This window comes from Vigna umbellata, chromosome 2, assembly GCF_029865625.1.
Source record: "Vigna umbellata cultivar VRB3 chromosome 2, Vumbellata_1.0, whole genome shotgun sequence".
Taxonomy (NCBI): Eukaryota; Viridiplantae; Streptophyta; class Magnoliopsida; order Fabales; family Fabaceae; genus Vigna; species Vigna umbellata.
In genome coordinates this window covers 49892350-49913867 of record NC_142166.1, presented here as the reverse complement: position 1 = coordinate 49913867, position 21518 = coordinate 49892350, and the positions used below count along the sequence as shown (strand labels likewise).

General features: G+C 33.1%; 4 protein-coding genes across 4 annotated transcripts; 3 read left to right on the top strand and 1 right to left on the bottom strand.

Moving 5' to 3' along the window:
- Positions 1-3274: 3274 nt before the first annotated feature.
- On the top strand, positions 3275-7202 carry LOC124824511 (seven transmembrane domain protein). The gene is made up of 7 exons (XM_047296937.2): positions 3275-3495; positions 3876-3945; positions 4043-4102; positions 5600-5714; positions 5861-5976; positions 6219-6343; positions 6863-7202. The coding sequence occupies exons 1-7, from the start codon at positions 3419-3421 to the stop codon at positions 6984-6986; spliced, it is 687 nt and encodes a 228-aa protein (XP_047152893.1). The 5' UTR covers positions 3275-3418; the 3' UTR covers positions 6987-7202.
- Positions 7203-8121: 919 nt separating this feature from the next.
- LOC124824512 (uncharacterized) lies at positions 8122-8801 on the bottom strand. Its single transcript, XM_088107314.1, has one exon. The coding sequence runs from the start codon at positions 8686-8688 to the stop codon at positions 8299-8301; it is 390 nt and encodes a 129-aa protein (XP_087963440.1). The 5' UTR covers positions 8689-8801; the 3' UTR covers positions 8122-8298.
- Positions 8802-11166: 2365 nt separating this feature from the next.
- LOC124824492 (pollen-specific leucine-rich repeat extensin-like protein 1) lies at positions 11167-13583 on the top strand. Its single transcript, XM_047296917.2, has one exon. It carries the CDS (start codon positions 11371-11373, stop codon positions 13411-13413), a length of 2043 nt encoding a protein of 680 aa, XP_047152873.2. The 5' UTR covers positions 11167-11370; the 3' UTR covers positions 13414-13583.
- Positions 13584-18382: 4799 nt separating this feature from the next.
- LOC124824513 (putative thylakoidal processing peptidase 2, chloroplastic) lies at positions 18383-20924 on the top strand. Its single transcript, XM_047296939.2, has 6 exons — positions 18383-19335; positions 19438-19506; positions 19605-19673; positions 19768-19854; positions 19949-20016; positions 20248-20924. The coding sequence occupies exons 1-6, from the start codon at positions 18676-18678 to the stop codon at positions 20372-20374; spliced, it is 1080 nt and encodes a 359-aa protein (XP_047152895.1). The 5' UTR covers positions 18383-18675; the 3' UTR covers positions 20375-20924.
- Positions 20925-21518: the final 594 nt, after the last annotated feature.

Sequence of the window (21518 nt, the reverse complement as noted above, 5' to 3'; positions counted from 1 at the left end):
TTAAGGTCATGGTGTCCTTAGTTTTACGGGCCTGTCTGTCTCAACATAAGGCCCAAAAGTCCCATATTTTTTAGGCCTTACAAATACCACATTATTATTTTTCTTTCGTTTAGTTTGTTAGCATCTTTTACCGGTATATATCATTATCATAACTTATTTACTTACTTTCAGCAAAAGTGGTTTTTTCTAATTCATTCCAATAATTTTTTATTTTATATCATAGATGAAAACTCTAGCGTATCATGATCGACTACGGTTAGTGGTATGATTATGTTTATTATAGATGCTAGTCATTCTTTTACGGTTTAATTTTTTTCAATTATTTTTATTCACCATTTGTTTAAAAGTAAATAGATCATTAATTCAAGTGTCAATACTCATGCTACTTATTTTTTGTCATGTTTTCAATACTAATCCATATTAGTTCTTTACCCAATACATATGAACTTCAAGATCCAAAAAACTAGCACTGTATATGAACCCAACAACTCACATCACAAATTGGTTCCTTGTTCAATTAGTCTTATTTAATTCCTCAATAACATCCATACATAACTCTTGAGTACGTAAGGCCTCCGTCATAACCAACTCACTATCAATCATAACAAACATTCTTTTTAACTTCTAATGACCTCATCAGAATTATTTATCATAGATATTGGAACAATAACTTCATACTCAAATTCATATATTATATTATTAAATATACATTCACTTTATTTACAATTTATATTAATAATCACTAATATAAAATAATATTAATTAATTTTAAATTTATATTTATTTATTTATCTATGTTTAACCAGAATTTTATTGCTATTATATGAAACTATTTATATGGCTCTTATTTCATTAATCAATAATATATTGTTACTTTTAGTAGTATGTTTTATATACTTCTTTAAATTACTTTAAACAGTGTATTTAAATACCTAGTACTTTCATTTTACATTATTTAATATAGTTTTTTTTTTAATTTCTTAGTTAGTTTCCATATATTAAATTGTTTCATTTTATTATTTCAATTATTTTTAATTTAATTTATTACTTGAAAATCCAATAAATAACATAAAAATAGAAAAAAATTATATTTTTTATTAATTTTTAGTCAATTATTATTTTCTTATTTGTTGCATTATAGAATAGAAAACTAAGATAATATCAGTTTCCAAATATTAAATTTTGACTTGTTTTCAAGGCGGTTGGGGCAAACAAATATTACAATCAGGCCTCTTGAAAACTACAAATGAATTCCTTAATAAATAAAATACAACTGACTTTAGTTTGAATTTTTTTTAAGAATTTATTTGAGAAAAAAAAATTGAATTAAATGATATTACATAGTGGAAAAAAATGATCTTAAAAATGACCTATTACATTTTAAATTTTAACATAATAACTCATAGTTTTGAATTCTTTTATAAACCAGTATTTTCTAGTTTTTATTATTAATTATAGTTCACTTAACAATTAAAATGAATTAATAGTACTTATTTTAATAAAATACTAAGTAATGTATTTATTATTCAATATAAATAATATAATTATGCTATATATATATATATATATATATATATATATATATATATATATCTTTTACCTTTATATTCAATAAATTGTTTTTTAGTATTATATTTTTATTAAAAAAGTTATTTGTTTTTTTCAATTTATAATTTTGTGTGTGTGTGTGTGTATATATATATATATATATATATATATATATATATTGACTTTCAAATTATGATATTAGATCATTATAAAATAATGTTTTGAATAAACAGGAATATTTTCCAAAAAAAGTCGAATATATTTTTTACGTTTAGAACTACTAATAAAAAATATATTAAAACTATATGTAATATAAAATAATGATTATTGTTTTTATTTTCTATTTTTCTATATAATTACATATATAGAAATACACTTTTTCTTTGTTTATATTTATATTTTTTAAATTTTATCCTTAATAATATATTTTTTAACTTATTTATTAATGACAATTACATGAGACTGTCACCAGTTTCAATTTTATTTTTTTATCCATTTATTTAAATAATTTTTATTTTTTCATCATATTTATTACTTTTTATCCTCGCTTATATAATTACTATTTTTATTGTATTTGTTATTTTTTAAGTTATTTTTCATTTTTTCTTTAGTTTTTATATTTCATTTTTTTATTATTGTTCTCTAAGTAAGTCAAAAACATGAAAAGAATACCCATAGAAAAAGACAAAAAAGTGAAAACCAAAATTGAAAGTGAAATTGAACATTAGCATAATTTAGAAGGATTTAAAAGTCATAAATCGTCAAATTAAATTACAGTGAAATGCATGCTAAATAATATCCAAATACAAAGATTGTAAACACAAGAACATAAATGATAGATTAAAAGTTCACTATAGAAATCATTGTAAGATCCATAACCAAAAGACAAATTATGAAAAAAAAAAACAAAAAATATTGATTTGTTCTACTTTCAAATTTGAATTGAAATTTTTACTAAAACATTACTTATATTTTATTTAGTAATATTTTGAAGTTTGCTGTAATTTAGATTAAAAATTTAACTAAAAATTTATATTTTATTTGGTAATACTCTCCTAACTCACATTTCTTTTTTATCTTTATAATTTAGTTATTTTTTCTAATTTAAAAATTTTAACCTAGATTTCCTATTGTACCCTATTTTATGTAATCATAATTTTTTAGCTCTAAAAATTGGTATTTTTTCTAATAATTTCATTAATTAATCCTTTTTTTAAACATTTTTAGTATGTCATTTTATCTTTTATAAATCAAATTAACTAAATTAAAAAATTACAATAATAAAATATTTAAAAATATATACACATAGACTATATTTATGTTAATACCATTTAAAACAAATATAAAACGCTTTATTTAAATATATTTTAAGTTAATATAGATATAATATTTTTAGTCTTTTATTTTAAAATATCTTTAGTAATTTTTAATCCTTATTATCAATTACAACTATTTTAGTATTAAGCATATTAAATATAAATTAAATTATTTCTAGTGCATAATTCAGTTAAGTTAAATATTTAATATTTTTAATAAATAAAAAAATGTGCAATTATTTTTTTATATCGCAATTTACATAATTTAATAAATATTTCGAATGAAAAATATAACTTGTGTGTTTGAGTTACACGGAAGTAAACATTTAGTCTGTTGTAAATAAGGGTGAAATCCTAGGTTTTAAGATTAAAAGGAACAGGTTTCTTGAAACCCAAATCAAAATTTAAGATTAACTGGGAAGTAGTCCCAAATATTACGTCATAAGTAGTAAATCGGAGTGGATAGAGGACAGAACAAGGAGAAGAAGGTGAAGTCGAAGAAGTGAGCGTGTTTCAGTGTTTTCTTCTCGTTTGGATCTGCAGAGAGAAGAGCCATGACCGTCTTTCACTTCTTTAACTGCGCGATTCTCACCTTCGGTCCCCACGCCGTCTACTATTCCGCCACGCCCTTGTAACTCTCTCTTCTCTCCGTTTCTCTTTTATTCACAACTCGCGCATCAGATCTATATACGTTTCTCGGCTTCATTTAAACTTCAATTGCTTAAACAATTAGCCCTTAACTTATCTATTTTATACTCAATTAACTTCGCTTGCTTCAATTGGTATAAAAAACTTTGTTTTCATACGTATTGCCGATAACTTGTTTATGTAATGTTCTTTCAATTCATAGATGTAATCAATAGACTATCGGGAACCCTGTTCATTTTTCGATGAACTATAAATCTTGTGTGTCTGTTGAATTTTTGAATTTCCCCCTTTTTACTGCGATGTCAAAACTAGGTCTTGTACGTTGTTTAATGTGTTACTTAAGTAAGTAGTTTCAAAATGCAGATCTGAGTATGATACACTCGGCACCTCTATCAAAGCCGCTGTAGTTTATCTTGCGACGGCGTTGGTGAAGGTTGGTGAATACATTGATTTGTTAACTATTGTTGTGTCGTTGCTCAAAGTAAGGTGACAATCTGACTCTTTTTTTGTCTGACTCTCTGGCTGTGCAGCTTATTTGTTTAGCTACCTTTCTCAAGGTATCGGAGAGTGATAGCTTTGATCCGTATCAGGTATGTATGCGAATTGTCCCTTATGACTATGCTTGATTTGATTTATGTATACTGTCCATGTAGGGAGGCTGAATAACAAATTTTAATCTTTAAATGAAGACCGAACATTTACGTTTTTATAGTATACCTGAGAGCTATTACAAATTCACAGACACTTAAAGTAGTTATGTCGAACACTGCATTGACATTTAGAAGCTATAATACTTTTTAGTTGTACTTCTGTGATTTTCCTTTTTAACCTTTATACCGATGTAAATTGAAATACCATAAGAATTAGATAAACCTGATCATCTACAATGACATGTGTCTCTTGTAAAACTTGATTTCTATCTTGTAATTTAAGATTTTTAATTTACAGTAATTTCAAAGAGTTAATTATAGCTGTTTGTTTCATATCTTATGATGTTTAACATTTGCTATGCCCCTATGTTCACGTCGTATCTGAGTTCCCAAGCTAACAACACAACACAATTATTATTGTGTCAAGTTTTGCTCAATTCATAGTTTTATCTTAAATTATAAGGTTTAGATTGTAGAGACAGTGAAGTTTGATATCATACTCGCCATTGGGAATTTCCTATTACTTGTTAGAAAAACAGCCAAATTTTATAGGTGAACTGTTTTTCGCAAAAATTAAATGAATAAATCAATGCTCAGTATCATCATATCATGCTTGCATTCTGTTTTCTATTCTTTGATATCTTTATTGAACTCTCCTTCACCATAATACTAGTATGCTAACCACTGAGATGCAGTGTGTGTATTGGCTACATGAACGTAAAGGGTACTTGTTAAAGTTGCATATATAGACACTGAAAGTGAAGAGTATGCCATGCCAAAATGAGAAGTAGGCAGGTGTTTTTAATAGTCATACTGATTTATCAGAATGAGAGCTGAGTGGAGAGGAATGATTCTCCCCCTTTCTAGTATTTGGTTTGCTGAAGATTGCAAATTGCAATTGTGTTTATGACTTTTAATCCCTTCCCATATGCTTTTAATATATGCTTGGAATCGGCATAAAATGAAACACAAATCACAACTGAAATTAATAATATAAACAAGGTAATAAAACAAGAACCCAATACCTTTCAGCGTAGAGTGTAGTGAATAGGCTACTTGTCTGTGAATGCCCAGAAAGAAATCACCGTTTCATTTCCTACCAAATTAAGGACTCTTCATTCATGCATAATAGAGATGGGAATAAAATAATCATTTTTGCTTATGAAGTATCCTCCAAGATAGATACCCTTATATTTCAAGAATTTGTTGTGCTGCCTATGTTTGAGGAATTATGAAGCACTCTGGTGTAAGGAACTAATCTCCATATTTTTTTTAGAATAATCCAAATTTCTGTTGGACAACAAATTGAAGGCACATAACTTAACAATAGATGGCTGTCAATTTATAATTTGAAACCCCAGATACTCTCAATGTCTATTTAGAGTCATTGTTATTAAGATTTTGTCTCGAATGGTAACAAAGGCCTTTATTCTTCAGGAGTTTTTGAAGGCATTAATAGGTTTTATAGATGTTGCTGGGCTTTATTTTGCCTTGACCCAGTTGACTCACAGGAATATCTCGCAGAATCATAAATTTCAAGCAGTTGGACTTGGTATGTGTGACAAGCTATACCATTTTGTACAATTTATTTATGTATATCTTAAAGTGATATTCTTCTTCTAGGGTCAACCATTTATGTTTCTTGTGTCACTTTGCTTCTCTTATATCTGGGTCTTGGTGGCACTTTTCTTGTGACAGGCTGGGCGTTTGCTGACTCTGTACTGCATCGGTTGGCTCCTCTTTGGGTTGGTGCCAGAGGATTAGAATTTACTTGGGATTACATTCTCCAGGGCCTTGAGGCTAATGCGAATTTGGTATGTCCTTTCGTTCAGAGTCTTTTATTTTTTAGTTTTCTTTCTAATACTGAAATACAGTCCTCATCAGTATTATTTTCCTGGAATTTGGAACTTCTTTTAATTCTACATTCATTTAAATGATGAGATTGTTTGTCTACGTTGGTAAGTGTTATTAGTGAAAACACGACTTAATTCATGTGCAGTTTGTAGCATATGTATTATGTGTAACTTTAAATGTTTCTGCCCTTGCCTCTTTACAGGTGTTGAGTATATCCCTTGCTGCACTTGGATCTTTGATGTGGCTTCGAAAAAATAAGCCAAAGACCCTCATCCCTATTATTTATTTGAGTGCCGGGATTGTAGCAACCATGCCATCTATCACAAGGTCTTTCCCTGATTCATTACAGTTACTGTTATGATATGTAAAGGATAATGATACTTTAACAATATTTTTTTGACAACATTTTAACATCGTCTACGTGTCATTCTATGATTGGTCCAAAATTACTCTACAATCAATAATAATAATCATAAACACCAACATGGACTAATCACAGAATAACACGTAAATGATGTTAAAATGTTGTCAAAAAAATATTGTCAAAGTATCATTATCCGTTGTAAATGTGTAATTTCATATTCATATTAAAAAATTTCTACTATTTTTTTCCTATGCAATACAAGTCTTTGGATTGAGAACCAAGCATAACATAAGTCTTGAGCTTACCTCATCTCGCTGTGCAAATGATTCCATTACGATCAGATTACCCATCATATGCTGTTGTACTAGTATTAGATATTTTACTTGGGTATATGGTAGTGTAATTATTTAGTCAGCCATTAAAAAATCATTTTATATGTCATTTACTGAAGTGTGATATTTGATGAACAATGTCTTCTGCAGCTATCTGAGGCGTGGATTGGGGTGGCACTTTCCTAAAGTGGTAGGCTTTGAGCTGTTCACATCTCTGGTGATGGCTTTTATTAGCTGGCAACTGTTTGCTGCGTGTCAGAGACCCTCGGTGTGAGAAAGCTGTTTGCACAATGATAGAATCCTGGTTAACTATTTTCTGGCTGGAGTTTTGGTCCAGAGTCATCTGCTTCTTTTTGGCAGCCGCAATGATTTTAGTTTCATAAATGTTTTATCAATTGTAGTTTCTTAATAGTGTGATTAAATTTAACACGCTTATTTATCTTCTTGAGGTAGAATGTTGACTGCTGCAATTCATTAGAAATTTTTGTCATCGTCTGGGATAACAGGTTGCAAACACTTTATGTTTGAAACTCCGTAGGATTTCCCATTTTTAACCCACGCCCTATCCATTATTGACCCACCCATGCCTTGTCTATCCCAAACTCCAGTTTTTAGAATGATGGCTGCAAACAAATCATTGTGAAACAACTTACGAAATCTTATATTAACAGGGGTTCGGTTGCTGGCCATGCCCACCCACGTCGCACAAATTCACCTAACGAGTGAGTCAAGACTAAATGTTTCGCTGGTTGTGGTAGCGTGGGACATTTTCTATGTATCATTCAGCATGTATGTGGTTTTGCCGGCTTGTTGTAACTGGTCTCACTAAGTTTCTACACATACCTATGATTTTATATCCTTAATTTGAGATGCGATTTGAGAGAATGTGTTTAGCATCAAAACATTTTCTGCTGACATAATAGTATATTTTGAGCGGAGCACCAGCCTCGTGTGTTAATGAAACTGAAGCGGAAGGTGGCAATATACCAAGATATAAATTTGTCCGCAGTCTTAAAATTCAAAAGTTCCATTTAAGAACATCTGAAAAATTATATTATTTTCTTTTTTATTTACACACCATTAGCACTGTGATGAGTAAAACACTCGAAGCAATCTGTAATTTGATGTGAGACGATTCAAAGAAATTGCGAGCGCGGTTAAATTAAATCTTTAAAATTCATATCAATCTGTGAAAATACCAAGATTATGTTTAATCGTTTTAAAAAAAATGCAATATTGACGTGTTTGCCTTTATTTTTAAAAATTGTTAAGCACAAAGATAACTGGAAATGCTTAATTGCACCTAAGGTGTGCCCAATTTAAGAGTAATTTTAAAAAATAATTGGGTGGTATGCAGTCCAGAGGCCGAAACTTCCCAGGTTGGAAGGAGAGGTTTGGGAATGCAGCAGTTGAAGGCAATAAATTATTGAAGAGAGATCATCCAATTACGAAGGAAACAAGAAAACGATGAAAGTTCAGAAATAGATATACAAGTCATAATGAAAAGAAGAACAGACGAAGCATGAAATATAGAAGGAACATATAGTGTGGATATTAATTAATTACTTGGTTATCTGATTCAACTTTCACTCTACCTCAGACTCCTCGACCCACGCTTCAACTCGCAGGAGCACAAAGCCAACAGCAACCCCCACAAGAACAAGGCCATTGATGATAGCAGCAATTGTGAATATCTCACCGGCGGCATTGCAAGTGGATGAAAGCGCCCCTCCTCGCTTTCCTTTTCCATTGGATGCTGCAGCTTTCACCGAGCTCATAATCTTGGCGAAACCCTTCTCAGTGCTCAAGGGAAGCCCCAAGGCCACAACATCATTGCTAGCCTTGAGTCCCCCAAATGAATTAAGGCCTCTTATGTGTACCACTCTGTTCATTCTCTTCTTGGTCTTGGCAGGTGAGCTGACGACGGCTCCGCCGGTGATGTTCTGAGGACATACGACAGCTGTTGCCATTGCCATTTGATCCTCACTGCTACCCACCAAATAATATTTTATCAAGCAAAGCTGCAAATGGCTCGCGTATCACTCACTTCAGCTGTGGATAGGAAGGGTTGTTTTGAACTAGGAAGATCAAAAAAGAGGGTATTTATTTGGATAAGGAGCTCCCAGACTGATTGGCTGATAGGCCACGGATGAGGACTTCAGATTAGATGCTTATGAATAAAAGGAATGGTGGGTCACAACTCCACCCCGTCACCACTTCTCAATTCACTCCTACCAACTCAAATTTTTATTTCCAAATTATCAAATACCATTTTTAAATTTTAGAAAATTAAATACCAGTTTATTTCTCTAAAAGTTTACCAGTTTTTTTGAAGGTCGGACAAACTAAATGCACATTTTAAAAAAAAATTATGATCAAATTCATTGATATAAAACATAAAGAAATTTGACATTTACGATCAGATATAGAAACTGAAAATACATTTTTTTGTTTATTTATTTTGTCTAACTAAATACTCTTAATATATAAATTTATTTTCATGATAAATATTTTATATTTTATATAAAATCATTTTAATAAATGATATTCTTTTAAAGTATCCAAATTTAATTTAAAAAGTAAAAAATTATGAAAGATAGTGATGCCCAATTGTCCAAGTAAACACAGGTTTAGTGATAACGCAAAGGAACATGCACCATCTAGGTTTGCCTTTGTATTTTTTCTGCTTCCTTTTAAAAGTAACTGTTGAAGATTCCATTTCTATTATTTATTTGGAAAAATCATAATAAAATGTTTATTTTACAAATTAATTTATTTCAGATTTAACACGTTTATCAAGCTTGTAAAGTGAGGTATGCATCCACTTATATGAATTGGCCTTATCTCTAGTCGATTTGGGACTTCCAACACATCCCCTCACGCCGAGGTATATACATCTCGAGCGTGAGATTAAACATTTTTAATAGGTGGTCCGATAGCGGTCCGATAGCCGGTGGAACAATATGTCCAACAAACAACAAGTATCATTAGGATATGCTCTAATCATGATTCTGATACTATGTTAGAAGTGGACTTTAAACCTAACTCAACCCCACAAAACCAGTTTGTAGAGTAAAATTTACACCAACTTATAAACTATTAATTGATCTTATGTCTAATCAATGTCATATATTGAATTCTCAGTTAGGAGCATGATTACATAATTTGTTGTTTCTTCGTCCTCTCAATTTGTAAATAATTTTTTAAGGTAAGCTCTGCCGTATTGATGGATAATGTGGTTCCTCAAGCCACATAATTATCTTACAGTGCGTGTTGCTTTGCCTAGGAATAGACAATTTTTCAGATAAAGTGTGGTGGCTCTAGCTCAAGAATTATCCATTTATCAAACTCCATTCTATGTGCAAACACGAGGAAGGATGCAAGCTCAACAAGAATGACTGATGATGACAGTTGTTTTATACAGTGATGATGTTTTTGTAAGAGCAAATATATATAGTAATTAGTACTTCACATATTCCCTCACTTTTATGTCAAGATGTTTTAAATTTTCATCTCTTTATAAGGAAAAGAATGAATTGTAAAGGACATTTTGGTGTTCAAATCCTTAAATGCATTATTGGTAATAAATATTGTAATAATATAATATAATTTATTTATTCTATATACTGTGTTTATAGATCTTTTATTTGAATAATTCTGATCACATTATCGTAATTAACTTTATTTAATACTGTTTTCATGTCCTTTAGTAATTACCTCAACTTAATAATAGTTTGGTATTAATAGAATCATGATATTTTAACAATTTTTTAATTATTTTTTAATAATAAATTATGTGTTATTATTTTATTGGTTTGTTTATTTAAAATATATCAATCACAAGTTTTGTTGTAAAATAATTGTCAAAAAATATTGTTAAAAATATATTTTCCTTCCAAAAAATACATATAGTAAAGATCCCATCAAGTGAGGGTTTTTCTTGGTTTCTATTAAAGAAATTTGATGTCTTAAAAAAATAAAATTTATTAATATTTTTTGTCATTAAATCCTAATCCTGAACTAAAGTAATATTTAAAAATAATAATTTTATTGTACATTTTTCAAATGAATAAAATAATTTTTAAATCATTAATTGAAAAAATATATGTACAAAAATAAATAATTGAAATATCTAAAAATATAAGTTAAAGATCAAACGATATTTTGAATCAAATACATAAATATTAACCTTATTATGCAATAATTATTATGAATTAAGCTTAAATAATAAGAAAATTTTGCATATATATATATATATATATATATATATATATATATATAAACTATGAGAATACACAAAAAGAATGAAAGGTGAAACGTTAAAGAAGAGAAGGCATGCAGTGGATGGATATTAACCAGCCATAACTGTTGACTTTGGTCTATGCAGAGGACATAGAAGAAACATAAATTTAGGTAAGTAGCTAATAAATCTATGGTTTTGAAACAAAAATACATCTAAAAGGAAAAACAGTGGAAGGAAGAAGAGGTTAAGAATAAGGAGAAAATAGAAAGAAAGAAGATTATCTATTTTTGTGGCCTGGAATTGAGAAATCACAGCAGAGCCTCTCGTATGGCTTGTAACTTAACCTTCTCTTCTCCTCCTACGTACCTCTATAAGCACTCTTCCCCTTCCAACCTAATGCATCATCTCTCTCAGAATGGCCTCCAGCTTCTTTCTCTTACTCTCCCTATTCCTCTTCTCATCACTATCATCTTTCTCCCATGCACTTTCCGATGTCGAAGCCTCTTTCATTGCTCGTCGCCAAATGATGCATTTGGAGGAGAATCAGGACTTGCCCGACAACTACGTAAGTAACTACAAAACAAACCTAAAATTCGCTCACACCAGGCTAAAAGCTGCATACATTGCACTCGAGGCGTGGAAAAAAGCTATCTACTCAGACCCCTCAAATTTCACATCAAATTGGTCGGGCCAAGACGTTTGCTCCTACAATGGAGTTTTTTGTGCACAGGCTCTTGATGACAAAAATATCCAAGTTGTGGCTGGGATTGATCTTAACCATGCAGACATCGCAGGTTACCTTCCCCCAGAAGTTGGTCTGTTAACTGACCTTGCACTTTTGCATATAAACTCCAACAGGTTTTGCGGGATCATCCCACACAGCTTTTCCAACCTTCGGATTCTCTATGAGCTAGACATCAGCAACAACCGCTTTGTTGGGCGGTTCCCTGAACACGTGCTTGAAATTTCAGAACTCAGATACATTGACATCAGGTTCAATGACTTTGAAGGGGAATTGCCTCCTAAGCTTTTCAAACAAAGTTTCGACGCTATATTTGTGAACAACAACCGCTTCTCGTCCAATATTCCTGAGAACATAGGATCAACTCCAGCCACGGTTGTGGTTATTGCCAATAACAATTTCTCAGGATGCGTGCCTTCCAGCGTCGGCGAAATGAAGTCGCTAAACGAGTTTGTTTTGGTCAACAACAACCTCACCGGTTGCTTGCCAGAAGAAATTGGAAAACTCGAAAAAGTTACGGTGTTTGACATAAGCTACAACAACTTCGTTGGCGTGTTGCCGAGGAACTTCAATGGGCTTAAGAACGTTGAGTACTTGTCCATTTCACATAACAAGTTTACAGGTTTTGTCCCTCGTAATGTTTGCAGCTTGCCCCATTTGGTGAACTTCACATTCGCCGATAACTATTTCAACGGAGAGGAAGAAGGTTGCGTACCTCAAAAGAAAGAGCCTCTGTTGGAGGATGAGAATAATTGCATACCAGATAGGCCAAAGCAAAAACAGTCAAACGTTTGTAACGAGGTGATAAGCAAGCCTGTGGATTGTAGCAAAAACAAGTGTGGCCATGGGGGCTCTCCATCTTCCGGTTCTCCATCAACGCCGTCTAAGTCACCCTCGCCACCTAAAAGTGAGAAACAGACACCATCACCACAGCCCAAATCTCCACCCACCCCTTCACAACAGCAACAGCCCAGCTCTCCCCCTCCGACACCTAAGCCACAGCCACCACCTACCCCAACTCCACAACAACAACAACCCACTCCCCCCACGCCTCAACAACCCACACCCTCACCACCACCACAGGATGATACCCACAGCGAATCACCCAAGAATCGTGAAAGAACTCCACCACCTGTCCACTCTCCTCCACCACCTGTCTACTCTCCTCCACCACCTGTCCACTCCCCACCACCCCCTGTTCAATCTCCACCCCCACCGGTTCACTCTCCTCCACCACCGGTTCACTCTCCTCCACCACCGGTTCACTCTCCTCCTCCACCGGTTCACTCTCCTCCACCACCGGTTCACTCCCCTCCCCCCCCAGTGCATTCTCCACCACCACCCGTCCAATCTCCTCCCCCACCCGTTCACTCTCCTCCCCCACCCGTCCATTCTCCTCCTCCACCCGTCTTCTCTCCTCCTCCCCCAGTTTACTCTCCACCTCCACCTGTTCACTCTCCTCCTCCCCCAGTTCACTCTCCACCTCCACCTGTTCAATCTCCTCCTCCACCAGTTTACTCTCCTCCGCCGCCTGTTCACTCTCCACCACCTCCAGTGTACTCTCCACCACCTCCAGTGTACTCTCCACCGCCACCAGTGCAGTCTCCACCACCTCCTACACCAACTCCTTCGCCTCCTATGGAAGACGTCGTCCTTCCCCCTCACTTCGGCTCTTCTTATGCTTCACCCCCTCCACCTACCATTGCCGGCTACTAGACGGGGTGCACATCTTTCTATCATTTCTACTAGTTCCTAGACATAAAGTTGCACTGTAAACATATAAACACAAAAGATTTTTTTTTTCTTTAATGTAAATGTTATCCAATCTAGCCGAATGAGCTGATTGAAGATTATTTTATCCATGAAACGTTATGAAAGATAGAATAGTATTTATTATTTGATAATCTCTTTGTTTTCCCCTTCATCTTTAAAATAATAATATTGTAAACAATTAATTGAATCAAATAATTGTTTGTATAACTAATATTTAATTTAACTATATTAGTAAATGATTAATCAAGATCCATGTAACATCTCAAAATATATCATAACAATATATCATACATTAATCACATATAATAATAAGATAGAAGAGTTCATCAAGAGTTAGTAGAGTATTTAACATTTCAGTTATACAAAATAATCATAAAACTAAAAATTTTACAAAATAACAAAAGTTTGATAAAAATATCTTGTATAAATCGATCGATTTACAAAAGAGAAGTTAAACCTATTGACCGAACGATCAAATCTAAAACCATACACAACTAATGACTGAGCGGTCTTAACCTAAGCAACAGGATCATCGCTTTCCAATGCTTGCTCCACCGAACACTCATCACCTTCTGCTCACATTCCCAGGATGATCATTGCAAAAGAAAAGATAATCGGACGGACATAACAAGACAAAACAAGAAAGTAGGGTAAACTGATGTAATTTAATTATAGGCACATAAATACAATTCATGCAAGTTCAATACGTATGAAACCGAAACGGTACATCATGCAAACACTGAATACAATTAATCACAGACAGACCGAACACCACCGTTCTTATATGTATATAAACCAAACACTATAACTTGACCATCCGGATTGTATGAGTATGTAGCTACAGTCGTCCTTGCACTTATGGTAGTGTAACTACCCAAAGTTAATCCCATAATACCTACCTCGGCACCCTGAGGTGGTAGAACCTCCTGCTATTCTCACAAATGATATACCTCTCTCTATGTGAGAATGATACTCAGAATTTCAGGATGAACACCAGCTTATCATATCCATATTCATACTTTACAAATCAATAACCATACATGAGACATTTTGCCCTGAAATTCTCTTTCACAGTATTCAAAAGTTCAACATTCTCATATTTACCATAATCTATCATTCGTCATTTATATTTTCATTCACAGAATAAAGAGAACATGTGAACGTTGGAGACCAAACACATTCACACTACCCAATTGAGAGTACCGAACGGTTCATAAGAGACAAAACAGAAGAAACTGACCGAACGCTATTATTGATTGACCACCATAGAAAATAACTACTAGGCACTTAGCCCAACCCAAAGAGTTTAAACCACACACTCATAACTTACACTGAAACTCTTAAAAACTTATACCTAATATTATACTAGACCAAGTACTTAGAGGTTATTAGATACTCTATCCAGACTGAACACTAGTTTAATATTAGAACACTGTGATTAGACCGAACAGTCATAAATAGATAATACTGCTAATAGACTGAACCCAGTTAATGATTGAGAACGTAACACAGTTGAATGGTCAACAAAATAAATCTCTGAATAACACTTCTTAAACCAAAACAAGATATTTTTCTTAATTTCTAACCCTCTAAACGTGATTTCTAAGTTATTTTAAACCTATTCCATTGAACCTATTAAACACTGCTCACCACTCACATTTTCACACATTTTCTTCTCCCACCCAGACTGACCGAACGTTCTACAACAGGAACTCCAATCCAGTTCACATGTCTCGGTCAAACACAAAATTTGAATACAATTCAATCAAACATACCATCATTCATACATGCAAACATTCACACTCAATTCCAAACACAGGAAAATATAATTAAATCACTAGCTTCCCTTACCTTGAATAAACTAGGAATTTCCTAAGCCTCCACCACTTTGAATAACCAGCAATCACTTCTAAAGCAACCCACTACAATTCCGATCGGTGAAAAGGGATCAACCAAAGGATCAAAACAGAAACAGGTTCAGAGAGAGATGGATGAGAACACATGCAAGCAGAACAATGCTTGCATGTATCAGAAATTACAGAAACTTTAACGAACGAGAGAAATTACTTACCCACTTCACACAACAGTTGGATTGATGGAAAAGAAACTCTTGCCACCAAGAAAGAATTCAAACATGGCCTAGATGATGATCAGCAGAAGAAGAAAGTGAGGATTTTTAGAGAGAATGAGGAGAATTGTAGAGAGAAGGAGGAGAAACTCAAAAATTTGGAGAGAAGAGGTGCGCAAAAGTGGCTCAACATTTGAAAATTTTACATATATACTATCGTCAAAAACCGATCGGCCAACCAGCTACACACATTTGTCTTTCACTTTCTGAATTTTCCAAACCCTTATACCTACACCTGGCTTCCACTAAAAGTTGAATTTAATGGTTCCGACAACTCTGAAAAGCTTAATTTATTAGATAGTAATATTATTTTATAAGGACAATTATATATATTATCTATTGTTTTTATTAATTATCTCAGAATAAGAAACTATAACTTTTATAAAAAAAATTAACACACTTTCAATTTCTATTTATTCTAAAAATGTATAGCTACAAAAAAAGGAAGCTTCTGTGTTTCCTTGAGCACAACTTCAAAGTTGACATGTATGTTGTTCCTCTCATTAAAGATAAAAATAATGTGTCATTTTTTGTGGTAATTTTTTAACCTCCACTAGATACGATGTAATGTTGTTTTACTTTCTCTAAATAACACCGTCCTTGTGTCTTCCTGCGATTTAAAATCTTACATTTGCTTTGAGATATCATTAGTACCATTCTTTTTCTTTTTTAAATCATTATATTTGTTTGTGTTTATTCTTTTAACTTTATTGCTTGTTTATTGAAAAATATTGAATACATATTAAAAAGAAGTACAAAATAAAGTAATGCAAACTGTTACTATGGGTTCATAGCCGACTGATCGGTAAAGATGACATAGGACCTTGAGGAACTTAACGGTTAGCATGCAGGATAAAGCTTCTTAGTCGTTCGTTCCCGACAACTATTGGACAAAGTTAATGCATAAATAAATGTGGTAACGACTAGACAGTTAATATTTGCATTGATGACCATTAAGAGGTAAATTAATTGGTCAGATTCATTTAAACTCTATAAATAGGGTTTAGGTTTGAGGTAAACACACGTTCAACTCATACTCCAGTACACCTTACTTACGTCCGATCAAGACTTAAATATTTAACAGTAACAAACAATGCCTTTTGCATCCCTTTTTGCACGAGGGTGACCGATCAGTCTATACTGGAAGCATATAAGCGAAGCACACAAGTCAAAGGTTAGTGTCTCACAAAATCTCTACTGAAACACTAGGAAAATAAAGTATTTGATACAATTTGATAATTTTTATTAAAATAAAATGGTTTTATTAAAATTTAACTTTTTTATTTTTAAAAGAAAGAGAAAATAAAGAATGGTAATAAATAATATCCAATAAAAAAAAATATGTTGCTAAAAACATGTTCTCAGTTCCTACTTGTTTCCATTTTCACTTTCGTCTCAGTCAAACAAAAACCCGCCGTCAACTTTACTCTGACAGTTGGGGAACGGACTTGTCAGCTTCCTAATTAGAATTATTTTAAGTTTTCGGTACATAAATATTATTTTAATTTATGATTCCCTTTGACTTGTACCCTTCAACTTTTTATCTATACAATTTCATTAAATTATTAAATGACAGATGCACATACGTCACGTATGACGCAGCAGGAGTTCCTAAGGATTTCGCGTCGTTATTTTATTGGCTACTGTGTTAACATAAAATAGATCAATCAAATACTAAATAACTTTTAAATTCTTTATTAACCTAATTTATTTTAGAAGAAACCATCAACCAAAGAAATAAATTTAGTAAAACTTAAAACTTACGAAAAATTATTGAAGGAAATAAGTTTTATTTTTGACGCTGATTTCTATGGACGGGAACACGTGCATTTGAAAAGAACAGTGAACAAACCATGCAGTTTCAAACCAGTTTTTTTATATATATATAATTTGATGTATAAATCAAATAGTATATATATTTGTTTATAATTTAATGATTAAATTCATTTTAAAATGCAGTTGAAAATTCAAGTGCAAAGAACCTGATCCCGTTCCCAATTTCTCATCCCTCGTTTCCGTTGAACCAGTTGAAAACGGAATAACGTGACTGTAATTTTTAGTGTCTCGTCATTAACTACAGCAAGTTATCCAATTATTATGTGAAGAGAAAATATTTCATAATAATAACTTACATTTCATAATAATAATAATAATAATAATAATAATTTTATTTAAACTAGTCACTCACTAATAATTTATTTGAATTTAAATTTCCCTCGGTTTTATTTTATTTCAATATAATTTTATAATTTTAAAATTTTTATTTTAATTAATAACTCACATTTCATGTTAACATAACTTACATTGATTTTATTTTATTTTAACTTTTACGATTAATAATAAAATAATAATATTCTAATTTTAATAATATTTTTCACATTATTAAACTAATTTCATCATATACAAATTTTCATAATCTTTTTCTCAGATATTTTTACTTTTTATCATCATTTCCTTAATCCGAACATTTCTATATTTTTTTATTCAAAATCTAGTTATATTCACCCTCTCAGGTTCTTTTTTAAAGACAATACACCTAGAGCACAACATGGAGACTAAGTTGAAATATTTTTTATCCATCAAGTGGAAGATAGATATGAAAAAGGAGAAAAAGGTTATAAAAAAATAAAAATGAAATGAAGTCAAAGACTTAACATTAGATGCGCTGAGGGATAGATAGGTAATATCGTAAATAAAGAATTAAGCAAAGTTTGATAATTCTGAGGCTTAAAGTGTGGGAGCCGCCGTATATAAAATCCATTTCCAAACGTAGTTCGTGTTTCATTTTTTTTGGTTTTCTTCCTTCTCACACTTCTTCTCTGCACCCAACCAAACTCTCTCTCTCTCTCTCTCTACCTCTCCCTCGCTCCTTCTTCCGGTGTTCAGGGGATCGCGTCGGCGGCGGTTCCCTACCCTGTTTGCCCCCCCGCCTTTCAATTCGACTATCTCGCTTTCGCTTTTCTGATTCCCTCTTTGAAAATGCTTCCCGTCGCTTGCTAGGGTTTCCCAACTGTCAAATCCGCTTCCCCGAAAGCACCCTGTACCTTTTCTTTCTGCGATTAATCAACTTCGTAGTTATGGCGATTCGAGTTACCTTCTCCTTCTCTGGCTACGTAGCCCAGAATCTCGTCTCCTCCGCCGGCGTCCGCGTCGCCAATTCGCGATGCGTCCAAGAATGCTGGATCCGCACGCGCCTCTTCGGCGCCACCCAGAAAACGGAACTAGATTCTTCCGCCGGCGGAGTCCGAAATTTCTCCAGGTCCAACTGTTGGGCCCAGTCCACTTACTCCACCCTCGCCGGTGAGTTTCTCGGCGACGGCTGCAAGAGTCCAATCATCTTGGGCCTGATTTCAATTATGAAGTCAACGGCGGGTGTGTCTGGGTCATCCGCGGCGGCTGCGGGTATTTTCGGTATTTCTCCCTTCAAAACAAATTCCATTATTCCCTTCTTGCCCGGTTCGAAGTGGCTTCCTTGCAACGAGTCCATTCCCGACCCCACCACGTGGGAGGTCGATAAAGGTGGCACGAAACACACCGTTCCGAGTGATGTTCCCGGTTTTGGAAAGACTAGTTGGCTTTCGCGGCTTTTGAACGTGTCTTCTGAAGATGCGAAGGCTGCGTTCACTGCCATTACCGTCAGTTTGCTGTTTAAATCGTCTTTGGCTGAACCTAGATCCATTCCCTCCGCTTCTATGTATCCTACTCTTGAAGTGGGTGACCGCGTTTTAACCGAGAAGGTTAGTTATTAGTTCTGTTTGACTAAATTGTTTTTGTCATTATGTCGCTTTTTTATTGTTTTGCTTCTTTGGAACTAATTAGGTTGTTAATGTCTGATACAGGTTTCGTTCCTCTTCAGGAAGCCTGATGTTTCGGATATAGTGATTTTTAAAGCGCCTCCCTGTTTGGAGGTATGATTCGAAGACATTTGTTTTTTTTGTTGAATGTTTTAAGGTGGTGTTGACTTGTTAATTGTGATGTTTATTGATTGGTTTCTGTTGTTATGTAGGAGTATGGTTTTACTTCGTCTGATGTATTTATAAAGAGGATTGTGGCTAAGGCAGGGGATTGTGTTGAGGTATGCTTTTATATTTTGATTAAGTTAATTGATCTAGTGTTGTGCCTTGTTCTTTTAAGTTATAGTCTTATGCATGCTTGGGTTTTTGTTGTAGGTTCGAGATGGGAAACTACTGGTAAATGGTGTGGCTGAAGAACAGGAATTTCTATTAGAACCTCTAGCTTATGAGATGGATCCAATGGTAATGTTTGCAAACTGAAGCTGTAGTAGTGTTTGATTGAATTATTGTGGGGCTTGACTGCATGATTAATAGTGGTTTTGTGTTTTTATCGCAGGTTGTGCCAGAAGGATATGTGTTTGTAATGGGAGATAATCGGAATAACAGCCTTGATTCTCACAACTGGTAATTTCTCAGCCCTTTTCGAACTTACTTTTTCTTGTTTATGCTGAAAGATATTTTAGTATAGGTCGACGACAGATTTTGGCCCATTTGTTGATGCTGTTCTTCTCAAAACAATCTAACTTATGTAAAAATTTGTTATCAGATCTCAGAACTTTGAAACATGTGATTGTTCACATATCGGATTAATGATGTCTGAGTTAACTTTTATTTGCTGTTTTTTGTGTCTATCAGGGGCCCCCTCCCAATCGAGAACATTGTTGGTAGATCCATGTTTAGGTACTGGCCTCCACCCAAGGTGTCTGACTCTGACACCCTTCGTAAACTGCCTCCTAGGAACAAATCTGTGGCAATTTCTTGACATGAATCCAGCTGCTTTCTGATCTGAGGGTGATGAAGGTTTCCAGATACTTTCATATGTTCTAAATTGATAGCTTCTCCTGTTTTTGCCCAGGATTGAGCTTTCAATTCAAAGATTCTCTAAGAAGAGCCTGCGTGAGCTAGCTCTGCATACAGTTTGGGATGAATATCTTATTCGTTGATACAAATTTGTCAATGACCTAATAATACCATTATGCGTTCTTTATGCCATCCAAGTCAAATGTGTTTCTCTTTGCTGAAGTACGGGGGAGAAAAAAAAAGAATTACAAATGCATGGTATGATTTTACCCCATATAATTTAACATGATGATTGATTTGTTTTGTATTCTTTCATGTATGTATACTATCTGAAAGCTAGAATCTCGAGGTTAGATTTGTCATTGAGCTACTTGGGCTCCTTGTTAGTTTCATAATCAAGCCTCCTCGTAATTTGATTCTGTAACGCCATTCAGTCGTACATGAAATTGTATTGCACAATTATGGTTGCCTATTTTAAAATCAAGTAACAGTGCAATTTCGCATTCTTTCCACTCTTTGTATTTTTTCTTTTCAATTTATCTTGTGCCGTAAGAGTTGTGGAGTACAAAGGGTCGGTTAACTTGATCCACCTGGATCAACAAAACACTAGACATGTACGGCCCTGGTTATCTGACCTGACTACGTGGCTGAATATTTTTCTTTGCACTTTGTTTCGATAGCAGATGAAAAATGGAAAATAGAGTAAATAAATTGGATGGAATTTAGAGTAAAAATTTGTACCATTTGGATTGATGGAGTCGAAAGGGCTAGAAAGACAATTAATTTCTTTTTAAATTGTTTAATTGGATTAAAACTGCAATGGATTAAGTGATAAAATTACATTTTATTATTTTAATTTTTATTATAATTAATTATGAAACATACGCTTGTTAAACAAATTAATTATTAAGATAAATTTATTAAAAAATGTTTCTAAAATATTGTTGAAGTTATAAAAATATGTATAGAAAGCATTACAAAAGTAGTTTTTTTAGTTATTGATTTTATAATGTTATTATAATATTATAGAAGTATTTGTAATTTTTTTATCAAAATGAAAAGTAAAATTAAACCATCGAAGTAATTATAACATTTTTTAATTTTTA

Coding starts and splice junctions, on each gene's coding strand:
- LOC124824513 (XM_047296939.2), top strand. CDS start 18,676: ATGGCGATTCGAGTTACCTTCTCCTTCTCTGGCTACGTAGCCCAGAAT. Junction 19,336..19,437: donor ACCGCGTTTTAACCGAGAAG/GTTAGTTATTAG, acceptor TGTCTGATACAG/GTTTCGTTCCTCTTCAGGAA. Junction 19,507..19,604: donor AAGCGCCTCCCTGTTTGGAG/GTATGATTCGAA, acceptor GTTGTTATGTAG/GAGTATGGTTTTACTTCGTC.
- LOC124824511 (XM_047296937.2), top strand. CDS start 3,419: ATGACCGTCTTTCACTTCTTTAACTGCGCGATTCTCACCTTCGGTCCC. Junction 3,496..3,875: donor TACTATTCCGCCACGCCCTT/GTAACTCTCTCT, acceptor TTCAAAATGCAG/ATCTGAGTATGATACACTCG. Junction 6,344..6,862: donor ACCATGCCATCTATCACAAG/GTCTTTCCCTGA, acceptor TGTCTTCTGCAG/CTATCTGAGGCGTGGATTGG.
- LOC124824492 (XM_047296917.2), top strand. CDS start 11,371: ATGGCCTCCAGCTTCTTTCTCTTACTCTCCCTATTCCTCTTCTCATCA.
- LOC124824512 (XM_088107314.1), bottom strand. CDS start 8,688: ATGGCAATGGCAACAGCTGTCGTATGTCCTCAGAACATCACCGGCGGA.